This window comes from Taeniopygia guttata, chromosome 6, assembly GCF_048771995.1.
Source record: "Taeniopygia guttata chromosome 6, bTaeGut7.mat, whole genome shotgun sequence".
Classification (NCBI taxonomy): domain Eukaryota; kingdom Metazoa; phylum Chordata; class Aves; order Passeriformes; family Estrildidae; genus Taeniopygia; species Taeniopygia guttata.
This window is the reverse complement of record NC_133031.1, coordinates 17,885,596-17,912,478: the sequence shown is the minus strand read 5'-3', so window position 1 is coordinate 17,912,478 and position 26,883 is coordinate 17,885,596. Positions and strand designations below refer to the sequence as shown.

Here is a 26,883-nt window from a genome sequence, read left to right as displayed (position 1 = left end):
TCACATGCCCATGCCAGCCAGGTGGTTACCTTGTTGAAGCAGGACTCCCATTCCAGGGCATCCAGGGCCTGCAGGTCATGCACCAGGAGGGCCCGCTGCAAGTAAGTGAGTGCTTGCATTCGGATCTGGCGTCGGGCATCACAGCACAGCCAGGCAATACCTGCAAGAGAGGGATTCAGGGCAAAGCCCACAGGAACAGTGTCACATCCCTACTTCCCCAGTCTAGAGTAAGAAGTCTAGTGAAGATCAAAAACTCTCTGTGGAAAAAAAAGGATACTTGTTCCAGGCCACAGACTGGCAATCTACTACCAGATCCAGGAACATGCTGGCAGCTAACTCATCCTGAAAATGTTTTTCCCAATCTGATCCAGGTTCTTTTTCAATTACAACACACCCTAAAAACAACCTATGCCTGCTTTCTGCAGTTAGTTCTTGGCTCCTCAACTTTCCTGCCATTACTTTGGAAGAGTGTCTGCCTGCTCTCATCACCAGGGGATGGCTTTACCCTGTAGCAAAGGACACCAGCAGTTGGACCACAGTGTTCGGGAATCCGCTGTGATTTTCCTGGCTGCTGTCTCCAGGTGTCGCTGCTCCTCTGCCCAGGAGCTATAGATGCCAGCTGCTCGCGTGTGCAAGGTGTGCATGAGGTCCAGGAGCTGCAAGGACACGGCACAGTAAGAAACACACAGGACTTTAAGTTTTGAAGCAGCTCTGATCTCTGCTGTTCTCCAAATAGGGCTAAAAGGCTCAAGCTACTCGAGCCTGCTTTCTGTATATACACAACCACGCACAGTTATAGAAATGGTGTCAGGCCCTGCTGTCTGTGCCCTCCTTAACTGGTCAAGTGCTAGGTATCTTCAACAAGACTTATGTCAGTTCAGTAGCCACATCAATCCCATATTTGAGGAACACCATTCCAGTCCTGTCAAAAGGAAAAATGGGCTCCTTCCTGGCACAGAGCATTGACTCTCCCAGGCAGAGGGATAAACCCAGTGATTCACCTGTGCTGTCCAGAACAACTCTACAACTTTCTTTTCTTAAAAGAAGGGTATGTGAAGCACATGCAAAGTTCCCTTGCCTTTATGGGCACATGACAGCACTTTAGTCAGTTTACTAATGCACTGAGACCCAACAGTCAGCAGGCCTGTGCCTTGACACCTTTGAAGTACCAGCGGGGAAGAAATTACTCCCTTAGCCCAGTCCTCTGTACTTCAAATTCCAGAGCCTCAGCCAACAGGGCTTTCCCCTTTCCTCAAGCTCAGATGCCCTGTCAGACTCCTTGCTAATCTTACAGGAACCTTATGTCTCCAAATGACCTTAATCCATCTTACCTACTACAGTGACTCACCACTTCAGACCTCCTCCTTGCTTTTCGGAGAACCTCTCTCTCCATTGCTAGTCTGCTTTTGACAGTAAAAACTGCAGCCTTCCTCTTTCACTGCAGAACCACATACTGCCCCCACAGACACTCTTTGCCATCAAGTGTCCACTTATCCAGAATGCAGCCCTCCCTTGCCCCACAAAGAATTCCAGTGATTACCTAGCCAGGCCCTAAGAATGGGAAAGGAGAGGAGGAAATCCTTGCTATACTTACGTCCTGACTAACCTGTAAAGACACAGTGTGGTAGCTGGCAGGGATGCTCTCATCTTCATCCTCATCACTGTGTGTGTGCGCCTGGTGCTGGCTCAAGACCCGGGATCGCCGTGTGGAGCTGTCTTTTGGCTTTTTTTTTAACCGACTGGATTTACTGTCATACCTGTGGCTCTTCCCCCTCTTCTCCTGGGACTTGTAGCCTAGAATATAAAAGGCAACAACATTCCATATACAACAGTCCACTACAAAATGTTCTGCTTTTCAATACACAAGGCAGCCACCTTTTGGTATCCCCAGCAAAGGGTCCTGTCCTCTGAAATGACCATTACCTGCTTGAAGGGGACCCAGTGCCCTGCAGGAACAACTTTCCACAAGAGCTGATACTGCTGTCTCCACATCAACTCCCCTCCATCCCAGGGAGGGGATAAGAATAAGGTCTCTGATGCTAGCAGCAGACGGAACACCTTTCTCCTGGTAGACCATTTTCTTTGGACTGGGGACTCATTTCATGAGAGTATACTTCAACTGCTTGCCAACTGGCCACCCCAAGCCAAATCCTGGCTGACAAGTGAAGGGCCAACTTACCCCCATTCAAGCTGGCCTCCACGAAGATACGTATTGTTTTGACACAGAGTTCAAAGTTCTCAGGTGTAACATGGGCAGCATCTCGCACGATGAAGGACAGGGACTCGACACATTTCATGAGAGACTTTGTGTCATGTGGGCCCAAATCCAGCCCCACCGTCAGGCTGTACTGGTTGACGAGAGGTGATGGACCCAGCCTGCTGAGCCCAGCAGTGGATCTGGAGTTGTCGATGTCATCTTTCCCCACCTGCAGGTCACAGCAAGCGTGTAAGCAGGAGAGGGGAGCATAACAAAAAGTATCTAATGCACACACTGAAAGGGCCTTTCTTCAGAAGCCAACAGGTAATGTTTCTGTACAGTCCATTTCCCTTTCTTCCTCATTTGCCTCAAAGCTTTCTCCTTTCCATCTGTGTCTCTCCCCATCCTGCCTTTAGATCATCAGCTCATCTTATCGCTCTTTTCTATTGTCTTATTCTTTCTCTCACTTACACACCCTCTGCTCACAACCATGTCCTCTTTGGTCACCAGAAGCCCACTGGCTACTCACCACTAGCCAGCCACTGTTCATGACATCCACATCTGTGACCGAGCGATGCATCTTGCCTGGCTTCCCGTGGTCTGTGTACACCTCGGAGTCAGAGGTGTAGCCACGGTCCAGGCTCATGTCACTTGGATGATAGGAGGAGGACACCTCGCTGTCTGATTGAGCACCTTTAAGATAAAAGACAAGGGATTTAGATCAAAGCCAAATCAAGAACTTGCAAGAGTAGCTGTGGATAAGGGAGAAGCCATCCAGATCAGCATCAACCAGGAATTAATAACAAGTGGTTATTAGTATGTTCTACACCTGTCAGCTCTACCTGCCCTGACATTTAGGATAACCTTAAATTTCACACATCCCAAGAGAGAAGTCCTTGCAAGGGACAAATTTAAGTTACTGATATGTTATTTAGAAGTAAAAACTTGCTCTCTCCATTGTTCAACACCACCTAGAAACTCATCAGCAGACAGACAGATTTGCTGTGAACAGAGTGCACCAAACATTTTCAGGAGGTAGAGAACTAATGCTTTGATGTGTAAGGTGCCAAGACAAGCAGTTTGCTCTATCAGCAAAGACAGAAGCAGTAAAAAAAAAAAAAAAAAAAAAAAAAAAGAAAAAGAAAAAAGAAAGGAGAGACAGAAGAGGAGGCAGCTCTGCATTAATCCAGGGGACAAAATCCATAAGTATTTTTAAAAATCATGCTTCTCTCATCTGTCTAGCACAAAGCATCAGGACCTATCAAAGAAGTTCTACAAAAGCAAAGAGAAAAAAAAAAAGTCTTCTGGAAAAGTCCTTTATTGCTCTTTGTTTTAGAAGTCTGAAGACATCAACCTCAAATATATTGACAGCTGGCTAAAGCAAAACTGAACAATTTGCTGAAAAGATCACCTTTCTAACACAGTCAAGAGAAGTGAGAAATAGTGCATTGGTCTTGTGGGAATGGTTCAGGAACTATTAATGCAAATGGATCTGGAAATACAATTTTAAAGAACAACTCATTTTATGAGAACCTTAAAAAGGGGACATAAAATATTCAGTCCCACAAAAGAAGCAAGTATGACAGGAACAGCAGCTGGGTTTACATTACATGTCCAGATAAGAGATTACGGTACCCAAGACACCAACGCACAACCAGCAGAAAATGCTCCTTGGGTAGAGCAAAGACCTCCTACAGCTGCCAGAACTGATATCAATTTTCCTCCCCCTGCCCCTCAGGGACTAGCACCTGGATTGCTGCTCACTGAGTAGGAAGAGATGGCAGAATAGAGACAAGAACAGACCATGAGGAGTGAACAGCAGGTGCTGGTCTTTAATCTTGCTAATGTAGTTTAATATCAGCTTTGTTTTCTTGCAGTCCCCTTTGCTAATTGAAAAGCTTGAGAAAGCAGCTGCTTATCTGGCAGGCAGGCATCAGATTTCCTAGCAAACGCTGGCCTGTCTTACCTGTGTCATTATCTGCCCTTGCTGTAACCTGCAGGGCTGCGGGTGGCTTCACCCCAGACCCGATGCACTCCAGGAGGGTGAAGAGCGTGTACCAGTCATCCCCGGAGTGAATGTTGGCAGCGTTGGTCTTCAGGAGTTCATGGAGGCCATAGGCAACCTCATGGCTAACTCTGGATAGCACATTTGGCTTCATCATAAGTAAGATACGTAATGAGAGGAGAACCTGGCCAGAGAAGGAGACAAGAATAACAGACCCTACTTACACTCCATTCTCTAAAAATGTACTCCCCTTCATCTATTAGAGCTAGTTAAAATTGCTGTTTGTTGTTACCTGCAGCACAGACATGTTAAATATGGGTCCATCCCACAGCAACTGCTTTCCTGTGTCACTGGGTATAGCCACAAAACCCCAGTAACTGCCTTTCAAAAATCCCTTACCTGTGCACTGATCTCATCTCGACGCAGCAGTCGAATGGCCAGTCTCAGCAGCCCCACCACTGCCCTCTCCACCAAGAAGCAGAACTCCATTGCATGGATGCAGAGATGATAAAGGTGGTCTCGGACAGTTTGCCAGACACAGGTCACACGGTCCCTAGCCACAACAAGGAGGAGGGAAAGGGTAGAATGAAAGCACATGAGACAAGCAGGATCCAGCAACCTCTCCCACAACTCCAGACAATCCACCATTTCTTACCTTCAACGAAAAATTCCAGTTACGAGATACAAGAACAGACACATAGAAACAACAAAACGATCAAACTTCTTACTCATTACTTGCAAAGCAATCAGGTAGGAGAATTCTCCCTTTGGAGTTTAGTTTATATTCTCCAGATTTCAGGATATCAAGCACCAATTCATGAGCTAATAGCCTTTCTGTTTGCACATGCTACAGTGGAATTGTTAAGCCCTGAAATTACAGCCACATGCTGCTTCAGCTGGTGAATCACAGACATAAGGAACTCATTTCCAGGACCCAGGCAGCAGATGCAGTAAAGCAGGGACATTACAGTGCACATATTTCAAGGTCATACCTATTCTCTAGAACAATCCGCAGAAGCATCTCCAAGCAGAAGGCTGCATCTTCTTCATCATATGTCTCCTCATCAGGAGTCACAGAGATTAGTGCCTGGAACAGCCATTATATTATTATGAATCACAAGCTCCCAAAAATGTAGAGTCAACAGAATGCTTTGAGTCTGGCCAAAACTGTACTTCACTGTCTAGTGAGGTCATGCATAGTCAAAGGCATTGGATAAAGGTCAAGCTAAATCTATGGGAAAAATAAATTTTGTTATGTAAAATACATATGAACTTAAAAGCTGTTCAAATCTGATGTGTCTCAGATGAAAAGGAACTGATATCCAGCATCTTCTTGCTAATCATATATGAAGTACAGAAAAAAACAGGCATACATAAGAATGACTACAAATACTGGGGTTATTCTTCTCAAGCCATCAGCTTGTATATGAAGGGTAAATTCCTTGATAATCAGAGTAGGAGCACAATGTTCCCCCTGGAACTGAGATGACACTCCACAGGGAGAAGAGCTTCTCTAGCCCAAAGGCTAATGTGTCCAGCCCTACTATATCTTCCACAGCAGCCAGGTACCATACTATTTAGGGACACAGTGTAAAGTATTTCTGTACAGCTCTTGCCTCTAGGGTGGCCTTTTAGAATTCTCTCATTAAGTACACCTGAAAATCTTTAAGCTCTGACACAGAACTACAAATACTTTCCAACATTTGCCAAGAGTTCTCAAGGCTCTTAGAATGCATTCCACAATTCAACGTTTTCTTCTACTGCCAGAGCAATTTGTGTCTGCCAGCACACAAGTTACTTTTAACAGGTGAACTAACTACTAGTTTCATAATCCAAAAAGTTCCAAGACCTCCTCTGAGGACAGAGGAGTTAAATGGGTACACAGCACATATCCACTATCATCCACAGCATATTTGTTCCATTACCGTCCCATCCCTTGCCCAATACCTCTCTCACCTTCATGAGCTCCTGGAGGGATTCAAGTTGGAGAAATTTGCTTTCTGTGATCAACTTCTCAGGATCACATTGCTGCAAAATACAGAAAAGACAACTGTGCATCTGGGGATTGTGGAAGGCATACACACAGATCCTCCAGAAATACATTATCTTCACAGGAAAGACACAGATAGTTGTTATCTGGAGGAAAACTCCTTCCAACTACTTTTCTCTTTAACATCAATTACTTTTAACAGACATGATCTGCGCTAGACAGATTTTATCAGATGATTCCTCTGGCCACACAGTGGTCAAACCCCAGGTTCAGATTTTGTAGGCACCGTATACCTTTACACTGTCTTGGGAAAGATTAGTTGTTTGAGAATTCAGTAGTTTGTCTTTAAATATAGGACTGTGATGTCCAGGGCAGATCCCAGCCTGAGGAATCATTCCTGTTTTGATGTGTTAGTACCTTTGTGCACAGCAGCACAAAAGACTGTCTAGCTGTCAATCCAGATATGCTCCTCTGTAGATTCTTTCAGTTCTTAAGTCTCCTGTTACCTGCAATACTGCCAAGCAGCATGCATATTTATGCTTCTGTTGCCTGTTACCCACATAGTATTGTCACCAAGAAAAAAAACCAGGTTCTTCTACAGCCTATAGGTTACCTTTATGCATTCCAGAGCTGCTCGCTTTGCCTCCTGTGTTTCTGTAGATGGCCCTCGCATACCAGATTGCTCTGTCCCACTGAGGGTGAGCCAACTAACAAAACTCAGTACTGTTGATTCACCACTGCAAATCAGAAGATACCAGCATCAGTAAGAAAACAAGAAATCACATTATTTTCCAACCTTATTTGGTACAAAAAAGACTGGCTGGGACATCTGCGCGACTCACCGGTTGGATGGTGTCTCCTCACGCTGAAGATAGATTTTGCCATTAGGATCCACAAAGTCTTCAACCTGGAACACAGACCAGGACATGCATATGACCTCCTCAACCACATTATATTTCTCCTAGTGATGAAACATTACACCAAACAGCCCATATGTGTGCAGTCAAACCCAGCTCTTCACCCCACTATCCTGTTAGCCACTCTCATCTGGTAACACCAATGCAGTGCTCTAGCACTTCATGCTTGTAAGCATTTCCCTCTTCTGCACAACATTCAAAAACTGTTCAAGTAAAATAAATGCTGGAATTCCTCAAATCTAACAAGAAATAAAATGGGGAAAAAAAAGAAACAAGCTACAAAAGAAGCTGCACACAACTTGAATATTATACCTTCACAGGCTTCCAAGTTTTGTACACACTTTGGTAAAGCCAGGCCTTTTCAAGAGAGCTCTCCTACTTTTGGAACTGGCTCTATGAAAAGGCAGCTTCCCACTGTCCTGACTCTTCAGTTATCCAGCTAATTATTACCTCCACCATGGCCTTGGGCAGCAGCTCTGCTCGGAAAAGCTGTAGCATGGCCTCCATGATGTTTTTCCAGCCCTCTCGCAGAATGTCACCATGGCGATGGGCCAAGTGAAACACTGTCTTTGCTGCAATATGGGCCTTGGGATTACTTCCAAAAACAGTGGGCAGGTTCTCAATAGACTGCAGGAAAGAAGAGGCAGTGGCAATCAGTCAGAAAGAGATGTTTTCTTTTCAACAGAAATTAGGGCAGATGATTCAGAACTGGTTGTTGGAAAGATAACAATTCTCTGTACAATGCTTGGATAACTCCTCAGCTCACATTCACTTTGCACAAAAACAAGGACAAGGTAGCTTACCTGATACAAGTTGAATCACTGAACAATCTAAATATAAACTCCCCAAGAATGACAACTCAGAACATTTTGAAAAAGCGCTTGCTGAAAACCCACTAATTTATCCTGATACAGGAACTCCGCTCAAGATCAAAGCCTTCTACAAAAAGTACCACATCTCCTCTGGAAGCAGCAATTGCTCTGCTGTGCTGTTAAAGAAGGAAACTGTGGCCAAAACCATAACTGACTTGCAAAATTACTCTTACCACTACCTAACAGCAAGACTCAAAGTAATTCAATCCTGACATGGAGTCTCTGCCAATGATTGCTGCATCTCAAATCCTCATAATCTGTTCAATGCACTCAAAGCTTTTCAAAATACAAAAAGCCTGCTAAGTCACTGAAACCAACCAAGCATATGCTGTCAAAACAAGGAAAAACCAGCATCCATGTGAGCTGATATCAAACAGTGTAACATGCTCCATGATTCTGCAGTTACTTAAAATCATTGCAATCTTCCTTTTCAGAAGAGATGGGCTTTGCCATTCTCTTATTAATGTGGACAAAATCCATACTTATCTCCTCACCATGAATGGAAGAGAAGACAAGGGATTGAAGGAGTCAGTGTATCCTATCTCAGATATGAAGTTCAGAGAAACTAGCTCTTGCTTCAGCCAAACTGATGGAAAAACTGTTATCAAAGTGGGTCTTTGATTTAGAAGCAAACTCCATTAGAAGTGCCAATCTGAAATCTGGCAGAAATGCAAAAACCAATTTGGGTTTTTTCCATTGTTGCTGTAGGGAAACTACACGAATACCTGTATCTCTGAAGTGTCAGGGTGCAATCAGCGATTGTGCACTGTGGCAAGAAGCCACATCACTGAAAACCACACACACAGGTTTTGCTGCTACTTACATACCAAGCCAGTATAAGTCTTAACCATGGATCATGAAGTGGGAACTCATTCTTCCTTATCACTTAAAGACATTCCATGTTTCTTTCCATTTCCCTTCTTTCAATCGAAGTGGCCATGCATAGCAATTGCAGTGCATGGCGAGGATGCCTGCTTTGACTCTTCAGTCCTCTGAAGATGGCTTTTCCTTCTTTACTTCCTCCAGACTCTTAAATATTTGTTCAGTTATCCTATTCCACTACTGTCTCCAAGCCTTACAGGAATTTAGGACAGCAGAAAGTAATCTATGTACTTCGAATCTGGCCAAAGATAAGAACTCAGCCTTCTTCAAATCCAGAAGTCCCTGATTCTATGTCATCACCAAAAGACATGTTTACTTGATTAACTCAGACCTCAGACTGCTCCAGATTCCAGTCTCACAACTAGATGGGATGCAGCTGGCAATAACTGCTGCATCTGAGGGCTTAGTCTAGTCTAGTTGCTTTTGCTGTGTAAATCTGTGTCATGGTAGACATTCCTCTGCTTGTGTTACCTATTGGTAGTCTCAAGGTCTGGTGTGCCTGAGGATGATCAAAACTGCATTCCTTACTGTTGTGAACTGTGGAGGAAGAGGGAATCTAAAGCAAACCCTCTGCTTGGGATTTCTTTGTCTTTTAAAAAATTCACCTGTCTTGACCTTTTTACTCCAATGCTTTCAGTTTTGAATCATCTTGTTTCCCTTTCCTGTATGTGTAGCAATTCTGTTCTCCTCACTGTGGGTCTTGGACAGGTTCTGAGAGCAATACTGCGAGATCCTTTGGGAGTTCTGATCCCTTACAGAAATTGCTGTCAGCTACTCTTAGTACACAGCACAGTCTGCCACACACTGTCTGTTAAACATTTTGGGGAAAAACAGACAGATGCTGTAACACAGAAATAGATTTGAACAATAAAGTTTACACTAACTGCAGCACCTTGAGTTTATTCTCATGGTACATCCCAAAGAAAGAGTCTTCAGGGCTTGCCAAATGTGGGGCTAATAGCTGATCTTATTACCAGAGTCCACACCCTAACTGACAATTCAATGCATTTGTTTTTCTAACCCCTTTATGTTTATGCTGTGCATCTACATAGCTCCTACGCTTTGGAAGTACATCTCACAAAATAGTCCCCCTTGGCACTGCATAAACCCTGTAATTGAATAGTCAGTATATGAAATGTATGAACTTGCTTGGGATCACAGGGAGATTAAAGTCTCTTCACATCAAATAGGTGAATAAACAATTCTACATCAAGGCATTCTGCTCTGCACAAACTGATACTTATGAGTAAAAGAAAATTTGCATATTTGAACTTGTCCTATGGAAGTCCAACTTCATTACACATTTCCCATTACTTCCTCCAGAAAACTCTAGGCAGGGGCTGACAGATACATACATATACAATGATAACTAAAATAAGCAAGTATCACTGCTTAACAGAGAAAGAGAGCTCCAGTGTAGTAGAAGTCATGCTTTTTTCTGCCTCTTTGTAAGCTTACCTCACTGCTGAGAGCTGTAAACTTGCAGAGAGAAATAATGAGATTGTCAAACACATCACTAAAGCCATAGTGAGCAGAAATCATTGCACATTTCCTGGGAAAAGAAGAAAACAGAAAATAATGTACTAAGTCAGTACAGGCAAGTCTGTCTACAGGACAGCAAATCTGACACCTTCTCTGTTGACATTTTAGACCTTCCTCTCCAGCCATGCATAATGAATGCTTATGTATAGAAGTGTACTATTATTGCTTAAATAAGCTCAATCCTTATCCACAGATACTGATACTTGTCTATGCTGATGCAAGGATCAATTTAAAGAAATTAGTCTAAACAGACAGACCACTTGCACCTGAGCATTATATCCAACCTCCTGTCCTAACATAAGAGAGTTGCTGAGATTGACGGCAGTGTTGAAGTCCAGTTTCCAAGATATCATGGTTACAGCATTAAAACATTCCAACAGAGTTGCTCACAGATGGCAAGTATGTGAATACTGGTTATCTTGGAAGGAAAAAAAAAATCCCACATCCCATTCAGCCACAGCTATGGGATCATAAACATGAAAGGTTTTGTTCCTACATGGAGATTTTGTCAGCATCACTGTGCCAACTGAGTGACTTTTCCCCCTCACTTCTAAACAGCCTAGCTGTGTCAGTAGGTCCTTTAAATGTAACCAGGTTGGATTTTAAAAATATGTACCCTGGGCACTTTAATTTATTACAGCACAGCAGTCAAGCCAAACAGTGATTGGCAAGCCAGAGAGGCCAGGATGGGATGAACTGACACAAATGACAGAACACTAGATAATCGCAGGTCATAAAAAAGTGCTTTTCAATTGCTAGGAAAAGCAATATTTGATATTCACTGGGATGTCTCTCCAGCAGATAAACAAGAGCCAATGGTCCCACTTTTACTATTCTGGATCTTTATGAAGGTAAGAGTCACCTGAAACCAGAGATAGCCTTCTGGATTATTGTTTCTTCTAAGCTCTTGTCAAAAACATAAGAAAGTGCTGCAATGGTGGGTCCCCATGTCATGGTGAAGAGGTCATGGTCATAGCTTCCAGGAGGCACGTGGAGAAATATTCCCTCATCAGTGGCACCACGATGGAGCAGGACATTCCAGATATAGTTTTCCTTCACCAGACCCGTCTGCTCTTCTGGCATCACTATCTCATCATTTCTACAAGGGAGGAAAGCAGAAAGATTGAATTTTTCATTCTGAGCCAAACCTAACATTTACACAGTGTCTTTCATTACGTAGTCCCAGAGCTAAGCAATACCTATTCTGGAATGATTTTGCCAGCTCCTGAAACATTCTGTTTTCCTAGACCTCCCTGCTTCACCTGCCCTTCTTAGATATCCTGAATATAAAGTCTGGTGGTTCTCAGAATCACACAGCAGCAACTGTGTATAGTCAGTATTGAAGAAGCAGGTACCTACTGTTACAAGTGCAAAACACAACACCTACTGCCATTAAATGATGGGAAATTCTGGACAGCACACTGGCAAAGCTTCAACCTGCATCCAACTCTCACCCTGTTAGAGTGCTCTCTTCATACCATTATTCCCAATTAAAATTAAATAGTTACATTCAGTCACCCAGTAAGCAAGAGTATCTTTACATAAGAATAATGGAAATATTCATATTATAACAAAATAAAATATTAGAAAGGAAAGTAGTATAAAATTTAAAAAAACAAGAAACCAGAAGTATGATTATATACCAGAAGTATATTCTGGTATATAATCACTTATAAACCAGAAGTGATTTATAACCAGCATACCACAGCTCCTTACTCTAATTTGGATGAAGCTATACAGTAATAAAACAATTATGATTAATCCCAAACCCTGCTTGCAATCCTAGACTAAAACACACAATGCCTAATTTCCTACTCTCTAGACTTGTGTATCAATGCACAAGAGAAAATCCTCTGCAAATTACCAACTAAGTGAACAAGAGCCTCAAAGCCACTAAGAATAGCAGATTACAGCAAATCTGAAGAGTCCTTTCTGCAACAATCAAAAAATAACATACTTCAATTGCCAAAGAGGCAATTTTCATGTGCTAACAACTATAAAAATTGCTCCTGATTTATGCATAAGAAATAAGCTATTCTCAGCTTCAGGTGCTGGCATATTTTGACAAGAGCTGTTATTACTGGGATAATATAGGGAAGTAAGTTTGCAGTAAACAGTGCATTATTTCTAAAATTTCATATATGACTGAAATTACCAGAAGCAAGAGAATGAGTTTACTTGGAAGGTTTCAGAAAATGAAAATGTGGTCAAAAGTGAAATGTTAAGTCCCTGAAAAGATCACACACTACTTCATAGAGATGGCAGTGTTATTTTTTTCCCCTAATAATACAAATAAATAATTCCTTAATCTCAACTATGACACTGGGGCAATCTGAGATGGAGCAATACTGAAATGATACTTCAATTATCCTAATCACATACTGGAAAAGCTGAAATATCTGGTGAAGGGGGGATAAAGGGAAATAGCCTGGGATAGAGCACTGGGTAACAAACATATGTGTATATGCTCAGTGTAATATTCAAAATATTAAGAACATCCTCAGGGGAGAGAGGCCAATCAAAATTAGAGCTCTGTTTGAAAGGTAGAGCTACGTCTTGAAGAATTTCCAGATATTCAGTACAGGCATCACCCCACCTTCCTGGAGAAGGTTTATAAGGGAGGGTTAGCCCAATCACACTGCCCTGCTTCCAGCACCAGCTACTGCCTGCCACTGCAGATGGAAATCTGCTGAGACTCAGTCACATCCTGTCTCCTCAGAGATGTAATCCTCTCAGCTTCAAATTGGCTGGGCCTGGATTTATCAATTTACTGGTTTTTGAGCTATTATTAAAGCTTCCCACTCAAAGCTAGCTTGTGCACTTAAGGGCCTCAGCCACCAGGAATTCTCCTCAAATACTGCTCTGTGTGCCATAAGCAGTATTTCTTAAGCAGAATATGTTAAACAGAGACCTGGACACATTGTGTCAGGGCACAAGTGCTGCCCTGGGGATGAGATTATCTCTTGAACCACATAAAAAGTTCTAAAAAGCTGTAAAGGCCTGGTCTGGAGAACAAAGCCGTCTTAGATACAGCATTTCTCATGTGCTAGTCTTACTCAGCCATTATTTTCCACATTCATAGAAGTAACATATTTTTAAAATTTATTTTAAGATCTGGATTAAGCTACCATGGCAAAAATCCAAGATACAAATCCATGTGCTGTAACAGGCTTGTTTACCACAACCTCACATGGAGCTGGAATTTGGTCTGAGACAAACAGGCACATGACTGGTGAGTCTCTCTCCATATTTTCCAGGTATCTCACTGACCCAACAACTCTGCTTTGCTCTCTGCATACATGGGGATAGGGTGGTTGAGTCTTACTTGATGGCATGATACATGTCTTCCAGGATGTCCTGTTCGAAGTCTTTGCCTCCATTCACACCTTTCAGGTTCTTCCGAAACTCCTGAAAAAAGTTACACCAGCATTAATTCCTGGTATCTGCAACTTTGACTGTTTGGCTAGGATCAGTACTCCACTTCTTTTTCATGGGCCAGAAGATTTTCCTGCATTCTTCAAAATGCAGACTCAAAACTCAAAGGTAAATGATATTAGTGGGAGTAGTACGCAGCATCTCCTGTCTGTTTTCACAAGGAAAGAGCAGAGACACAACACGTGCTTAGCTGAGGCTGGACATCAGAATGGAAGGCCTGTACCACTGCACCGGCACTCACATGACTTGAACTCTGTAGAAGCCCACAGCAGCAGAACAATCTTCTCTATGTTACTATGTCTGAGGATACAGATTGCTCACAGAAACTCCAAGCCTCTTGAAGAATTTGCTACGTTTTCTGAGAAGCTCCTGTTTCTTCAGGCTGTCTCTTGCCTACAGCTACTCTCTCAAACTGTACTCAGCTGTGGTGCTGCACTCCAGCTTACTGTGTACATGAGTGAAGAAGGCCAAAGAAAAGAGACAATGCCACTGAGATAAAAAGAGATACTACACTGTTTTCAAAACCAGAGAAGACAGATGCCTGCACTGGAAACACCCACCTCCAGAGTCATTGGGACATTCTGCTTGCGAACATTGTGGTTGTGCTGGTCAGTGTTCAGCATAATAACTGCATAGGCCAGGGCAAAGCAGGCATCACTATTAGCAAACGGAGACCCATTTGATTTCTGAAAGGCAAATATATGCACAAATTAATCCTACAGAAACGGTGATATCAGTGACCAAAACAGCCATTTTCCTAACCACAGTACTGAATCATTGCTGGGACAAACAAAAATCTCAGGTTCTGGCTCCAGCTTCTAAAAAGCAGCCCAGGAATCTAGTTACCACTGCCAGCTCCTACAAAACAACAGCTGCTGCTTGCAGAGCAGAGTTATATAGACCATTTGATCTGACATGTCCACCATGGCAAGCAGGTGGACAAGAAAGGACGCAGTTTTGATCTTTCTGTCACCAAGTACACACCCTCCAATGTTCTGTGAAGGCTTCTAACAGTCTGTGAATTACAGGTGCCTCTCCTGGTAATCTAAAGGCCTCTAGATAAAGTCGTAAAGCTTCATCCAGCCTTAAACCTTGGAAGCTGAAAGTCCTGTAAAAACAATGAAATGCAATGAGAACCTGAAACAGGATGGGAAAGGTAGGATAAACTTAGTAACTACAATCTTGTTTGCTTAGACAGCAGAGAGTAGGGTGAGGAGAAAAGAAAGGAAATATACCATGAACAGCCATGGTATACAATAAAGGAGAGTCACCAATCTTACAAATTATTACGTATGTAATTATCGCTCCATTCTTCCTGGAGACTGGCCCTGCTGAAAGGCGCTCGAATATCATACTTACATAATATATCTAAGGTGTTACCATATGCAAGAGATGCACAGAATTAAGGCATGGAGTACAGAGAGAATCAATCCAATGCCTCCAGGAACTACCTATTCTACTGCTTTATTTATTATTAAACTCTTAACTTTCACTGTTTCCTGACTGAAGAGATACAGAAGCATACTCACCCAACAAAGCTTTCCAGCAAGTCTATGTTCTTACGGTCACTCACAAATTCCCCAATCATCTTTTTGTCCAGGCGAGGATTTTCCCGTAACCACCTGGCTACTTCATTGTTGTCAATGGGGGTGGCAAGAAGGTTTTTCTCCTGCAGAAACTGTATCCCTTTCTTTGGTTTTTGGTTGAACTGCTCTGTACCGGTTATCAGGAGCTGCAGGAGACATTCTGATAATTACAGCTTGAAGTGTTCTCTCATTTTAAATTGTTCTTGGCATTTGAACCAAAAACAAAACAGAAGAAAAATCAGCCTCAGCATGATCAAGTTTACTGTACTGTGTAACCCAGGAAAAAGGCTAATGAGGGACAGAAAACTTGCATTCATCACAAGGTTTTACCATCAAATAGCACTGGACAGAGTAAGCATGAGCTGCCATCTCCAAAAAGCTTTAAGGTCTAACCAAGCAATAAGCTCTGCTACTTCAAATGCCTCACTTGCTCTCATTTGAAAGCACAGCAGATAAACCCCAGGGAAGTGGCAAGATCAGCCCTACCCAGTTACAACAGCAGCACTGCTCTCTTGTCCTCTCCTGTCCCTTTGGCTCCAGGTTCTTGTAACTACCTCACCATTAGGAGACAGGCAGCAAGAATCCTCAGCACTTATTCAACATGTGAAGAGATGGTCTCAGGAACATCAGGTATTCCAGCCTGACAAGGTTATTTGTAGGCTGGGAAGAGCAGAATACATATTTGGTTTTGAAAGGAAGTCATCTAATCTGCCCTCTTAGGAAACTAGACTGTACCATAGTCACAGTGTAAAAAAACAACTAAGAAAGAGTTAACTGAATGTTCTTGGTGATGTTCAGAAAAACCAAAAGCACAAACAATGGTATGAACTTTACTAAGGAACCAGAATAAATGTCAGTTCCCTGTTAGCTCCTATCATGATCAGACTGCTAGCAATGACCTAGTGAACTAAATTCGTGACCATCATGATTACTAGCTCCCCTGGGTTTCTCAGTACCTCAGAAGCCACCAACCCTCTGGTCTCTGCTTTCCCAGCCTGTGTGAGCATCCTCAAAACTGCAAAGAAACACAGACCCTGAAATAGCATGGAGTGCATGCTGAGTCCACAGACTTCCTAAAACCACTTGAAAGGAGACTGCACTGCATTTACAATCAGGTCAGTCTTGTGCTTCTTCCACCACCTTTGGAAACATCAAAGAAAACTTTCTGTTTGATGCACAATTTGTTTTCTGCTTTTATTTAGCTTTTTTCTTCCTTCCAATTTGGTAATGTTTAGTACTTCAGAGGTTAAAGGAAGTAGAACATGCTGGTGCCAGGTCAGCATCAACATAACTAAAACTGAGCGTTTGTTGTGCCCTGTTTATGTGCTTAGGATGAAACCACTAGGAGATGTAGAGTCAGAGAACAATTTTCCCTAGGCAAACTCAGAGATTTATAACATCTTCCTGCCCCCTACTCTTGATTTCTTCTAAACTTGTTTTCCAGCAGAGGAAAGACAAAGAATTACCAAAGGTTTTCAGTTATAACAGAGGAAGTACTATGCAAGCCCCCTTCTCAACAATGGACTTTCACAGAAGTCCATCAAGCAAAGTTGCTATGAAAGCAAGATTTAGGGCAAAATTCAGTGGTTCCTTGGAATACTGCACTGATGATCACTTCCCCTCACTGTCCTTGTGGCTGGGGAGGCAAGTTACCATTACCCCACTGCAGCACTGTGTTGCAGGTAAAGAAAAAGGTTTCCAAGTACTGCAGTAAACTTCCTAGAGAGAAACCAATGCTTTAAATTCCACTCAGATCCAGAGACTGCCAGAGTGGATCACAAAGCACAGATTAGTATGGCAGCAAAAGAAAGAGAAGTATTGTATTTTCTTCTATTTCTGATTAAGTTTAGACAAATATGACCATCAATCCATTACAAAAATGTAAAATAAAACCGGCTATACTGGAGAGAGAAGCCAGAAGCCTTTTAGTCAGATACAAATAAAAAACCCTTTCTCTTTTTACCACCAGTGAATCCTTCAAAGACTTAATATCTTTTCTACTATATCATCTCCATACCCACAACTAATATGGCCACTCATGTTTCATCCAGAACATGCATTATTTTCATATTGAAATTTAGTAATCTCTCACACCTGAAATGAACCTACCTTATGAATATGTTGTGCAAGGAGAACAAAATATGTACAAAGAACATACGTGAATGGAAAAAATCTGAAGAAATGCACACCAAAACCCATATAGTCCCATGTAACCCCTGGGGACTTATGATATATTCACCCACTGTCTCTGGAGGTGAAAGAGCAGGCCAGTACTAGGTATTTGACACAGGATAGCAGATAAATACAAAGACATTAGCATGGAGTACTTTTACCTACACTATGCCTAGACCAGAACCACTCAGGGAATGGAAAGGTTGTATAGACTATAATTTGGACTAATGAGGTTCAAGAAAACAGACTCTGAAAAGAAAGAGTGGCTTAACCACAACCAAAACAATTTTTTTGGTCATCCTTATGACAAAGAAAACACGGGAATTACCAAATCAGAATAGCAGACCAGTTAATTTCTACTACAGACCTCTTGGTCTGCTCCCCATTTACATCTTTGATAAGAGTAGTGAAGATGCCTTTTTTGATCAAAGTACCTGATTATCTCCATATAATAAAAATTAAATCCAGAGACTTTCCCACCCAGAAATCAGATGGACCTAGCTTACAAACGGTGCCACAAAATTTCCCCAAAACCTCTTGCAGCTTTCAGCACAACTAAACCAGAACAGGTAATAATCATTGCTGTCTCTATAGTGTAGCAGGATTTTCAGTGGCTGACTCTTTAATTCTGATCAGCAGAGACCAGAACTCAAAATTTCTGAGGTATGACCAGTCATGTAAAGCCCACATGGGATGGGAAAGGAGAACACTCAAAGATCCACCTGTAGTGTATTTCAAAACATACCTTCTTTTTGTTCTTAATCTGCATAAGTTCCTGAGGACTTGGAAGGATACAAGAAAACCGAGTAGGTTTCCTGGGGATGCTCTTCTCAGCTGGAATGACAAAGCATTATTACAGTCAAACCTACCCCCAGTGTAGCACTCAGGCATGAGAGTGTCCCATAATAACTTTAAGTCATGGAGTCTTTGCTGCAATATGCTGTCCTGCAAATGGCAGTCACACTTCAATTCAATTACTACATTCCTCCCACCCACATTTTCTTCATTATTGCATAGTAGCTTCTTGCCTCAGACAATTTCACACAGCCACAATATTTAATTTTCCAGCTATTTTGTCTACCTACATTACTGATTTCCTGGAGAACCCCTAACTTCCTTCAAAACTCTAAGCACTGCTATGAATTCACACACTTTTGACCCAAAGTAACCCATCAGATCTAATTCCTCACAGAAGACATGCAACACCTAGTAGGCATAAATAGCTCACATATAATAAACACATTCACCATATACCTCCTTCCAGTTTTGAACACAATAGCTACAATGGTCCACACTATAGCAGGACCTGTCAGCAAATGTCAGGACCACTCTTAGGATATAGACACCCAGGGTACTGCCATGGCTATTACCTGCTTCACTTCCTCCTTCCAATTCCATGCAGCTCTCCTTCATCTGGTCAGCCATAAGGCACCCACTGGTGGGAGGACATGCCCCAGCTGGCTCTGAGACTGCACTGGAAGATTTTCCCTCACTGAATACTCTCTCAATATCTGTAGAAGTTAAAACAAACAAACAAGCAAACAAGCAAACAAACAAAACCCACAAAAAAATCCCAAACCAAACACCCAGAGAGAAACAAACCCATAAGCCAAGAAAAAAAGCTATCAACAGAGAAATAATCACTCTAAATTGAACATGTGCTTATTCAAAGGAAGGAACGTTCTAGTAACCATGACTTTGCAGTATCAGTATTTTGTCTACATTAATTCCATGGCATACCCTCATTCTATTGTGATTGCCAGTCTTGACATGGCCTTTATATAAAGCTTCATGAGAAACAAATTTTGATCTCTGCAAATTTTACAAACAGCAAGGTTATTAACATCAGTGTGTAGTTATAAAACATGCAACAGAAAGACTGAAAACATGTATTTAAGGAGTTTACTATGTCAGCAACCAAAATGAGATCTCAAAGTTTAGCACAAGAGTAAGCTTAATATTAAAATATCAAAGAATGTGTTCTTACTATTGCTTGTTTCTTTGGTGGTGTTGATGGTTTCTGGGCTGGGTTTGACAACTTCCTTCTCTTGTTGATGTATGGTACTCAGTACTTTGGCCTGGCAATGCGCCTCAGTGCTATCTATCACTGTCAGCAATGCTTCCAGAGACAGCAGATGGACAGTATACAGCTGTCCAGAAACTGGAAAGGCATTCTGGGAAATAACATGTAAGTATTAGTCAACTTTCATGTCTCTCTCACCGTAACAGGGCAAGTAAGTTCTCCCCCACAGCTTGAGGAAGGCAAAAAACTATAACAGAACACCCTAAGCTTTCTAGCTTGTATTTAATAGTTTATTTGCTAGGATATTATTAAAGCTTCATGACTACTCTTTTTCTCTTCTGCTTCCAAATGTTAAAGGCCTTCCTCATCTCTACAGCAAACTCCCCCTGTTAAGTGCTGCCCTGAGTCACCACTGCCCCTCCCTGCCCCGGTTCAGCACCTTGGAGAGCAGCTTGGTGAGCTCCTCGAAGAGGTTGGCACAGTAGTAGTCACAGTCGTAGTTAATGTACAGCTCAGTCACAAAACTGGGAATCCTCCACAGCTGAACAATGGCTTCCAAAGCCATCTCCTTCATTTCATAGGGCATCTTTGGGTTTTCCACAGCGATTATTTCCATCAGCTTCTTGATATACATCTGGCAGAAACACAGGGCAGCTCAGTTTAAGGAAAGAAAAAAAAGCAGGATAGTGAATAGCTTTGAGGACTGCAGAGGGAGATTTAAGCCTCACCTTCCCCCATAACATTCCATCTTTAATGATAACTCATTCTGACGGAGGCTGTAAAAAGGTTTCAAACAGTTCTACTGTTCAGTGCACCTGGATCTACAGCTCTAAAAAAACATTCTGAAGGCAGGCAGCACAGTACACCACTCTCGAATCCAGACATTTGATTTTCCAACAGAGAAAGGCCTACACAGCCTACCCATAACACTGAGTCATTTATACAAACATAATTTAACACTTAGACTCTATTTTATATTCCAGATATATGCATTTAATTAAAGGCAAATAAACTGTTATGAGGCACCCAGTGATACTCAAAAAACTCACCTCCAGCTGGAATTTCAGATGCTCTCTCATGCTCTCAAAGAGAAGAAAGCACACCCTGAGGGAGGCTGCATACAGATTGAGCCGTTCAACACTCAGTAGCTGAACAAGAAACAAAAAGAATTTTAAGAATTACAAAGGCAAGTCATTATGTTCTATAAGTAGCAGCACTAGGGCACTGCAGGCATCATCTGCAACCAACCAAAATCCACACACTAACCCCTACAGCAATGATATTTTAAAAAACAATCCCTTGTTCAACCTTCTGGTCCTACTTTTTGCTAGTGAGGATGAATATACTTCATTCTCATCTGTGCGTGGTAACACTTTACCTACTACAACTTGGTTCTTTTGCCAAACCCACAGAGACTCTTAGTGGTGAAGGAGTTTGGGAGAGGACCTGCCTCTGAGATGACCCCAGTGCAATTAATAGCCTGGTACCTGCCGAAGGTTCTGCCTACTACTAAGCTTAACTTACATCCATAATTACCTCAAAACAAATTATATCAAAACACAGTGTTAACCCACAGTAACAGTTCATTCAAATCACACTCATCCTTCTTGGCCTTGGTCTGCAGAAAATAGCATGACAACCTCTCTGGCTTTGCAACAGAGCCATTTGCTGCAATTCAGAACTCTCATTGCAGTGCAGGAGAGAGCTTGTTTGCAGACCTGCCAAACCCCATAACACTAAACTTCAATACACTGATGGAAATTCATATCTGACTCCCCAGTGCCATATTCCATGCAAGCATAAGCCAGACTCACCTGAAATAGGTGCCGGCACAACTCCTCCTTCACGAGTCCCAAGAGGGACTGACAGTTTGCAATGGGTGCTGACTCCAGGGCAACAGTCAGCAGCTGCAGCCCCATGTGGATCATCACCTCAGAGTTGTGGCGGTCATGAGGGTTGGTGAGTGAGATGAGAAAGCGGAACAGTTCTCTAATACATGGCAACCCATATGGGACCAGAGCTGCTCCTAAACAAAAAAGAGAGATTAGCAATCTAAATTTTTGTTTTGCTTTTCACAGGTGCCTAGCAAGTGTTAAAAATTTAACTGTTACAGGCCCACTAAGGAACAGGACCTTATCAGTCTCTTAGCAGGAAATGAAATAAAACAGTGAAAATGAAGCAGGACTTTAGCAGCATTGCCCACCTCTCACCTTCTTTTTGGGAAGACTGAGTAAAACGTACTCCCCGGGGATTTACATAGTCCATGTCATGAACTGAGGCAGAGTCAGAATGTTCTGCTACAGATGTGCACTCCTCTAGGACCTCAGGGATAGACTCAACAGAAGCTGACTGGACCTTCTCCTCCCTCAGACTTTCATTCTTCATTGAAACATCATTTGAGAATGAAAGAAGCAAAAGAAGAGTTAAGCACTAGACAAGTGAAAAAAAAAAAGTCTCATTTGTTTGCAGTTAATCTGTAATTATTAAAACAACACAGATCACTAACAAAAGAGTATCATAATAAAATTTAAGAGATAAGAGAGCCTCTACATAAGCTGCAACCCTCTTTACCCTTCCACTTATATCAAGTTCTTATCTGCTTTATATAACTCTAGGTTGTGAGACTAAGGACTCTACCTCAAAAATACTCCTATAACCTTTTAGTTCTTACTGCATCTGAGGAGAAAAATTTTGGTAATTTTTTTTAAAATGCTACACAACTTCAGCACACTTCTGTTTAAGCCTTCCTAACATTTCTATAATTCAAAATATGAAAGCTCTGAAAGGTTCCCTGTGGCTCTATGATCCTCTCAATAGCATTTACTGTTGTGGGGAGAAGTGATGGTGCTGGGAGTTGGAATTTTCTTTGCAAATTATATTCATGTACCTGGAGTTCAGGCTGATTTTGATTTTCAGTGACTTTGGCGTCATTTGAAGATGTTCCTGCATTAAGTCCCAAAGAAGCGACTTGGTCCAAATCTGTCAGGTCTTCCTTGGATGTTGTCTGTGAGGACAACTCCAACCCACTGTCTGTAACAGGGCTGACTGCTGATGAAACATTTTCTGAGCTCCCAGAGGAGCTGGGAGAAGGACCATCTATGAAAGCAACTCCGCTTGCTGATGCAAAACAGAAGCAAAATGATTAGTATTGCTCTGCCCCTCAACAGACAAATACATACATTAAACACAGCAACAAATTCTTTCATTACTACTTCACACTACAAATAATCTCAGCAGCACACTAATGTGAGAACACAGATAAACTAAGATCTCTCTTGCTAGGTATTAATTAATTAAATAGATGAACACTGGAGATACTAGCAGCTCTCCAAATTTAACACAATAGTTGGAGTCTAACTGTCTCAGCAAATTAGCTAATCTACATAGTTAAAGTGTGCAGAGGAAGTAGGAACCTGAAGAGAGTCTAAAAGGTGTACTTTAATACAATGGCACAACCACTTTAAATACTTGCATCAAGAATTAATCATTCCTTCACAGTGAGAATTTTGACTCGATTCTAAAGCCGGACCAATTTCTTTAATTCTTCCTAAACAAATGAAATGCATTAAAATTCAAATGGATCTGAAATATGAGTGGTGAAGAATTTTTACTAAATTCTGTCTCTAAATATGAGACAGTGCTTCAAGAATTTAAGTATTCCTTATAGAATCACAGAATCAATTAGGTTAGAAAAGACCTCTGAGATCATCGAGTCCAACCTATGACTGAACACCACCGTTTCAGCCAGACCACAGCTCTGAGTGCCACATTCAGTTTGTCCTTAAACACCTCTAGGGACTGTGACTCCATCACTTCCCTGGGCAATCCAGTCCAGTGTTTAATCACCCTTTCTGTGAAGAAATTCTTCCTAATGCCCAAGCTAAGCCTCCCCTGGAGCAGCTTAAGACTATGCCCCCAAGTTGCCCTTGGCTCTCCTCTTGTCACTGCTCCTGTTCTCATTCTCTTCTATCTGCTGCATCCTTCAACTCCTCTGCACCACATGGCTGTTCACAACCTCAGCCACTTTTCCAGGTGTTCATGCTCTTCTGTCCAAACTACCCCTGGGAGGCATGCTGAAGGCACAGAAATGCTGACAAGTTATCTGCAGGACCATGCCTTTTTGATCAATATGTATTCCATTTCCTGAGAACTCTTTCTCCTGGACCTGAAAAGCTATGATATGTTTTATTGCTATAGCCACAGAGAACTAATATGAAAGGAATTAATGCAAAATAATATATTAGGAGAAATGAAATAAAGATAGATTCAAAAAAGCTGTAGCGTGGATGCTGTCTGTTCTCTTGAAAAAAGATTGCAACTTACCTGTGGTATTAGTAGCATTGCCCATTGACTGTTCTGTCCCAGGAGAGACCTTAGTTACATGTCGAGGAGGCCTAGGTGATCTCTTCTGCTTTTTCCATTTTGATGATTCACTCATTCCTCCAGCTCTCATTTTCAACTGAAAACCAAAAATCATTAATATCAGTGTTGCAAAACCACATAGCATAATGGATTACACAAGCCAACTCACAAAGGCTGCCTCAAAGACTTTAAAGTCAGGCCGTGGCACTTAAATATACCACACAAATTAATCAGCACCTCAAAATCATGCAAACTATCCCTTAACTCCCCACATATTAGCCAACTCCACACCTAAGTCAAGGGACAACTAACTCATGACTCTGCTATAATATATACTTAACAGTTCAATTATCACAACACTACCTATTCCCTATCAATAGCTCCCAACTTTAAATTAGGATAAAGAATTCTCTTAGACCCACACATCTCAAATTTCTTGGAAGCTCCTAGACTTCCAAAGGGGATCACTTAAAGTATCTAAGCAAGCATTAGTTAAGTTTGACATGAAGCTAAAATGTCACCATCTATATATCAAGCCGGAAATGCAGCATGAGCATGCTGCAGCTCTGTCACTGATCTCTTACCTCAATTCACTCTTCATCTTTGTAGTAATGCCATGCTCACGTTCCTCCATGCTCACTATTAACAAGTATTTCTAACACCTCACTTGCTACTGGCACATGTTACATTGCAAATACCACCCTTGTTCAGGAACAAACCTCATTCTCCTTCACCTGTCTTCTGTCATGACTTCTCTTCTAAATCTAACCTTAACTCTTGACTACTTCTAGTTTGTACACAGAACTTTGGGAAAACAAGAACAAAAACAGGAGCAGGGCAAGACTGTGTGGCGCTTGCTGCATAGGACTGCTATTTCAGGCATTCAGAAATGCTCCAGAACTTCCTAAAAACAGTATGGTATTTAGTCACACGGCTAATGGCCCTGGCCAGCATGAAAACCAGTTCCTTACAACACAAGTTTCTCCAAGTGCAGGACTGCATGTACTCTTGTGTTTGGTATCTGCAGTCAGTTTTTCTGATGCTGCCACTGCCTCAGTTTGGGTGCAAATTTAAGCACTGAACAGGTATCTTGCATGTTGTGGAAACCATTCAGCAAGTTTCAGTACCAGGCTCTATTCAGTATTCTTCTTTGTAAATTTATTGCAGTTAAGCTTTATTTTGGGCTATAATATTTCTTATATCTCTAGCATCAGATTTAACTTACGTAGAAAATAGCCATAATCTTCAGTGTCTTCCTTTTTCTGCAACTTACCTCCTTCCAGCTACTACTACTCTTAAACACCAATAAATCGCCTAGGTTCCACTACTGTTTTTCCTTCTCTTTCAATTTCCCAGGTAGAATTCTAACTCCCTGTATATGGCCTCAGCCTGTACTTCTTCCCATTTAAACAAAGCTTGTGAAAATGTTATATCCCACTGCTGTAAACCATTTGTGTAACTATTCTTCACACTACAAGTTGTGTTTGTTTGATGACTAATCCCCAGGTTTAAGCTGTGCTACAGTTTCTTTGAGTGTGCTGATTAATAGATTCAGAACTACTTTCAAATATTGTACTAAGAATCTTCTAAATCACAGCTTCTGGCAAATACTTACATGATAAGCACACAGCTAAAACTAAAATTTTGCAGATGTCAAAACATTTTACAATGTTTATGGATCACAAACCTTTTGTGTCAAAATTATCACCTCTCTCATCTTTCCTACTTACTGCTTCATATGGCTATATAAAATGTGTTATTTTTGATTCTTGCCAATTTCTAAAATCTGAGCCTTAAATACTACCAATAGCTGCATTTATTAAAGGCTTAAGCTACAAATTAGATCAGAAGGTTTTACCTACCAGCCATTACAGAAATAGCTGTATTTTTTTTTCTCTTTTTTCAGTAACTTATACAGTAAGAACTGAAGATTTATGGTTCATCATACCAAACTACTTTCATTAGGAAGGAAAACTGGAAACATTATATGTTAAACAAAAAAAAAAAATCAGTTTCACAGTTTTACACAGCATCAAAACATGTTGCTTCTAGCTACTAAATGCTGCTGTCATTTTTTGCCAGGTTAAAAGTTACTTGCAGCAGGATGGAAAACTGAATCAGCAAAATGGAGCTGAGAGTGATACAGGCTAACCACGTACCACTCCTTTTGCCCTCAGTCATGCTCCTGAGAAACACCTAAAGTGTGAAACATTCTATCAGACAATACAACCTGACCATTTAACTACTGTTTCTAATCTCCCCTTTCATACTACACCAAACACCACCTCGAATCAACACTAGCCCTTTCAAAAAAGCATTCTTCCTCAGACCCAAAGTCTACCCTCTGCGATTGTCCTGTGTTTTGTTTTAACTTCCAAGATTGCATCTTGAGCATCATAAGATTCAGGCCCATCTGTAATCATTCCAATGAACCTGTGCCATCTCTCAGAGACTGAGCACAGCAGCTTCATAGGGATGGGAAACAGTGGAGTCAGGCAAGCAAGAAGACTTACTTGATTTTTAAAGATTCCAAAACATTTAATCAGACCACAAATCAATTAGACCAGAATCTGAGTTTATTTGACCTTTTAAGGTGTTCATGTTTTTTTTTTTTTCTCCTGTTTTTTTTTTTTTTTTTCCTTGGGGTGTTTCTTGGGATTTTGGTTGGGGTCTTTTTTTGTGGTTTTCATTTTTTGTGGTTTTTGGTTTGGTTTTTTAGTTTTTTGGGGGGATGGGTTTGAGTTTTTTGTTTGTTTGTTTTGGGTTTTGTTTGTTTGTTTTGGGTTTTTAGGGGGAAGGGAGGAAGATCTTTTGTTTGGTTCTTTGTTTTTTGCAGGGAGTGGAGAGGTGGGTGGGATGAGACGAGATTACCCGATAGGTCTTTTCCATCTAATACCATC

The 26,883-nt window shown here is 41.6% G+C and overlaps 1 protein-coding gene across 6 annotated transcripts in view; it reads right to left on the bottom strand.

Moving 5' to 3' along the window:
• Positions 1-26,883, bottom strand: part of GBF1 (golgi brefeldin A resistant guanine nucleotide exchange factor 1) — a 100,763-nt gene that overhangs the window by 3,816 nt on the left and 70,064 nt on the right. For 4 of the 6 annotated variants that reach the window (XM_072931027.1, XM_030275955.4, XM_030275957.4 and 1 more), the window contains 27 exons: positions 23,945-24,080; positions 22,509-22,738; positions 21,832-22,000; positions 21,436-21,647; positions 20,671-20,769; positions 20,061-20,255; positions 19,586-19,772; positions 18,969-19,109; positions 18,344-18,432; positions 15,370-15,572; positions 14,825-14,948; positions 14,401-14,526; positions 13,731-13,813; positions 11,268-11,504; positions 10,322-10,415; positions 7,560-7,736; positions 7,035-7,099; positions 6,806-6,929; positions 6,159-6,230; positions 5,195-5,289; positions 4,602-4,755; positions 4,164-4,386; positions 2,727-2,890; positions 2,180-2,426; positions 1,595-1,794; positions 506-656; positions 30-160 (listed from right to left, as the gene is read on the bottom strand). In XM_072931027.1, coding sequence (XP_072787128.1) covers positions 30-160; positions 506-656; positions 1,595-1,794; positions 2,180-2,426; positions 2,727-2,890; positions 4,164-4,386; positions 4,602-4,755; positions 5,195-5,289; positions 6,159-6,230; positions 6,806-6,929; positions 7,035-7,099; positions 7,560-7,736; positions 10,322-10,415; positions 11,268-11,504; positions 13,731-13,813; positions 14,401-14,526; positions 14,825-14,948; positions 15,370-15,572; positions 18,344-18,432; positions 18,969-19,109; positions 19,586-19,772; positions 20,061-20,255; positions 20,671-20,769; positions 21,436-21,647; positions 21,832-22,000; positions 22,509-22,738; positions 23,945-24,080 — 4,128 coding nt within the window. The remainder of the gene's footprint in view (positions 1-29; positions 161-505; positions 657-1,594; positions 1,795-2,179; positions 2,427-2,726; positions 2,891-4,163; positions 4,387-4,601; positions 4,756-5,194; positions 5,290-6,158; positions 6,231-6,805; positions 6,930-7,034; positions 7,100-7,559; positions 7,737-10,321; positions 10,416-11,267; positions 11,505-13,730; positions 13,814-14,400; positions 14,527-14,824; positions 14,949-15,369; positions 15,573-18,343; positions 18,433-18,968; positions 19,110-19,585; positions 19,773-20,060; positions 20,256-20,670; positions 20,770-21,435; positions 21,648-21,831; positions 22,001-22,508; positions 22,739-23,944; positions 24,081-26,883) is intronic. The other 2 variants (XM_030275956.4, XM_030275958.4) reach the window with 1 other exon arrangement.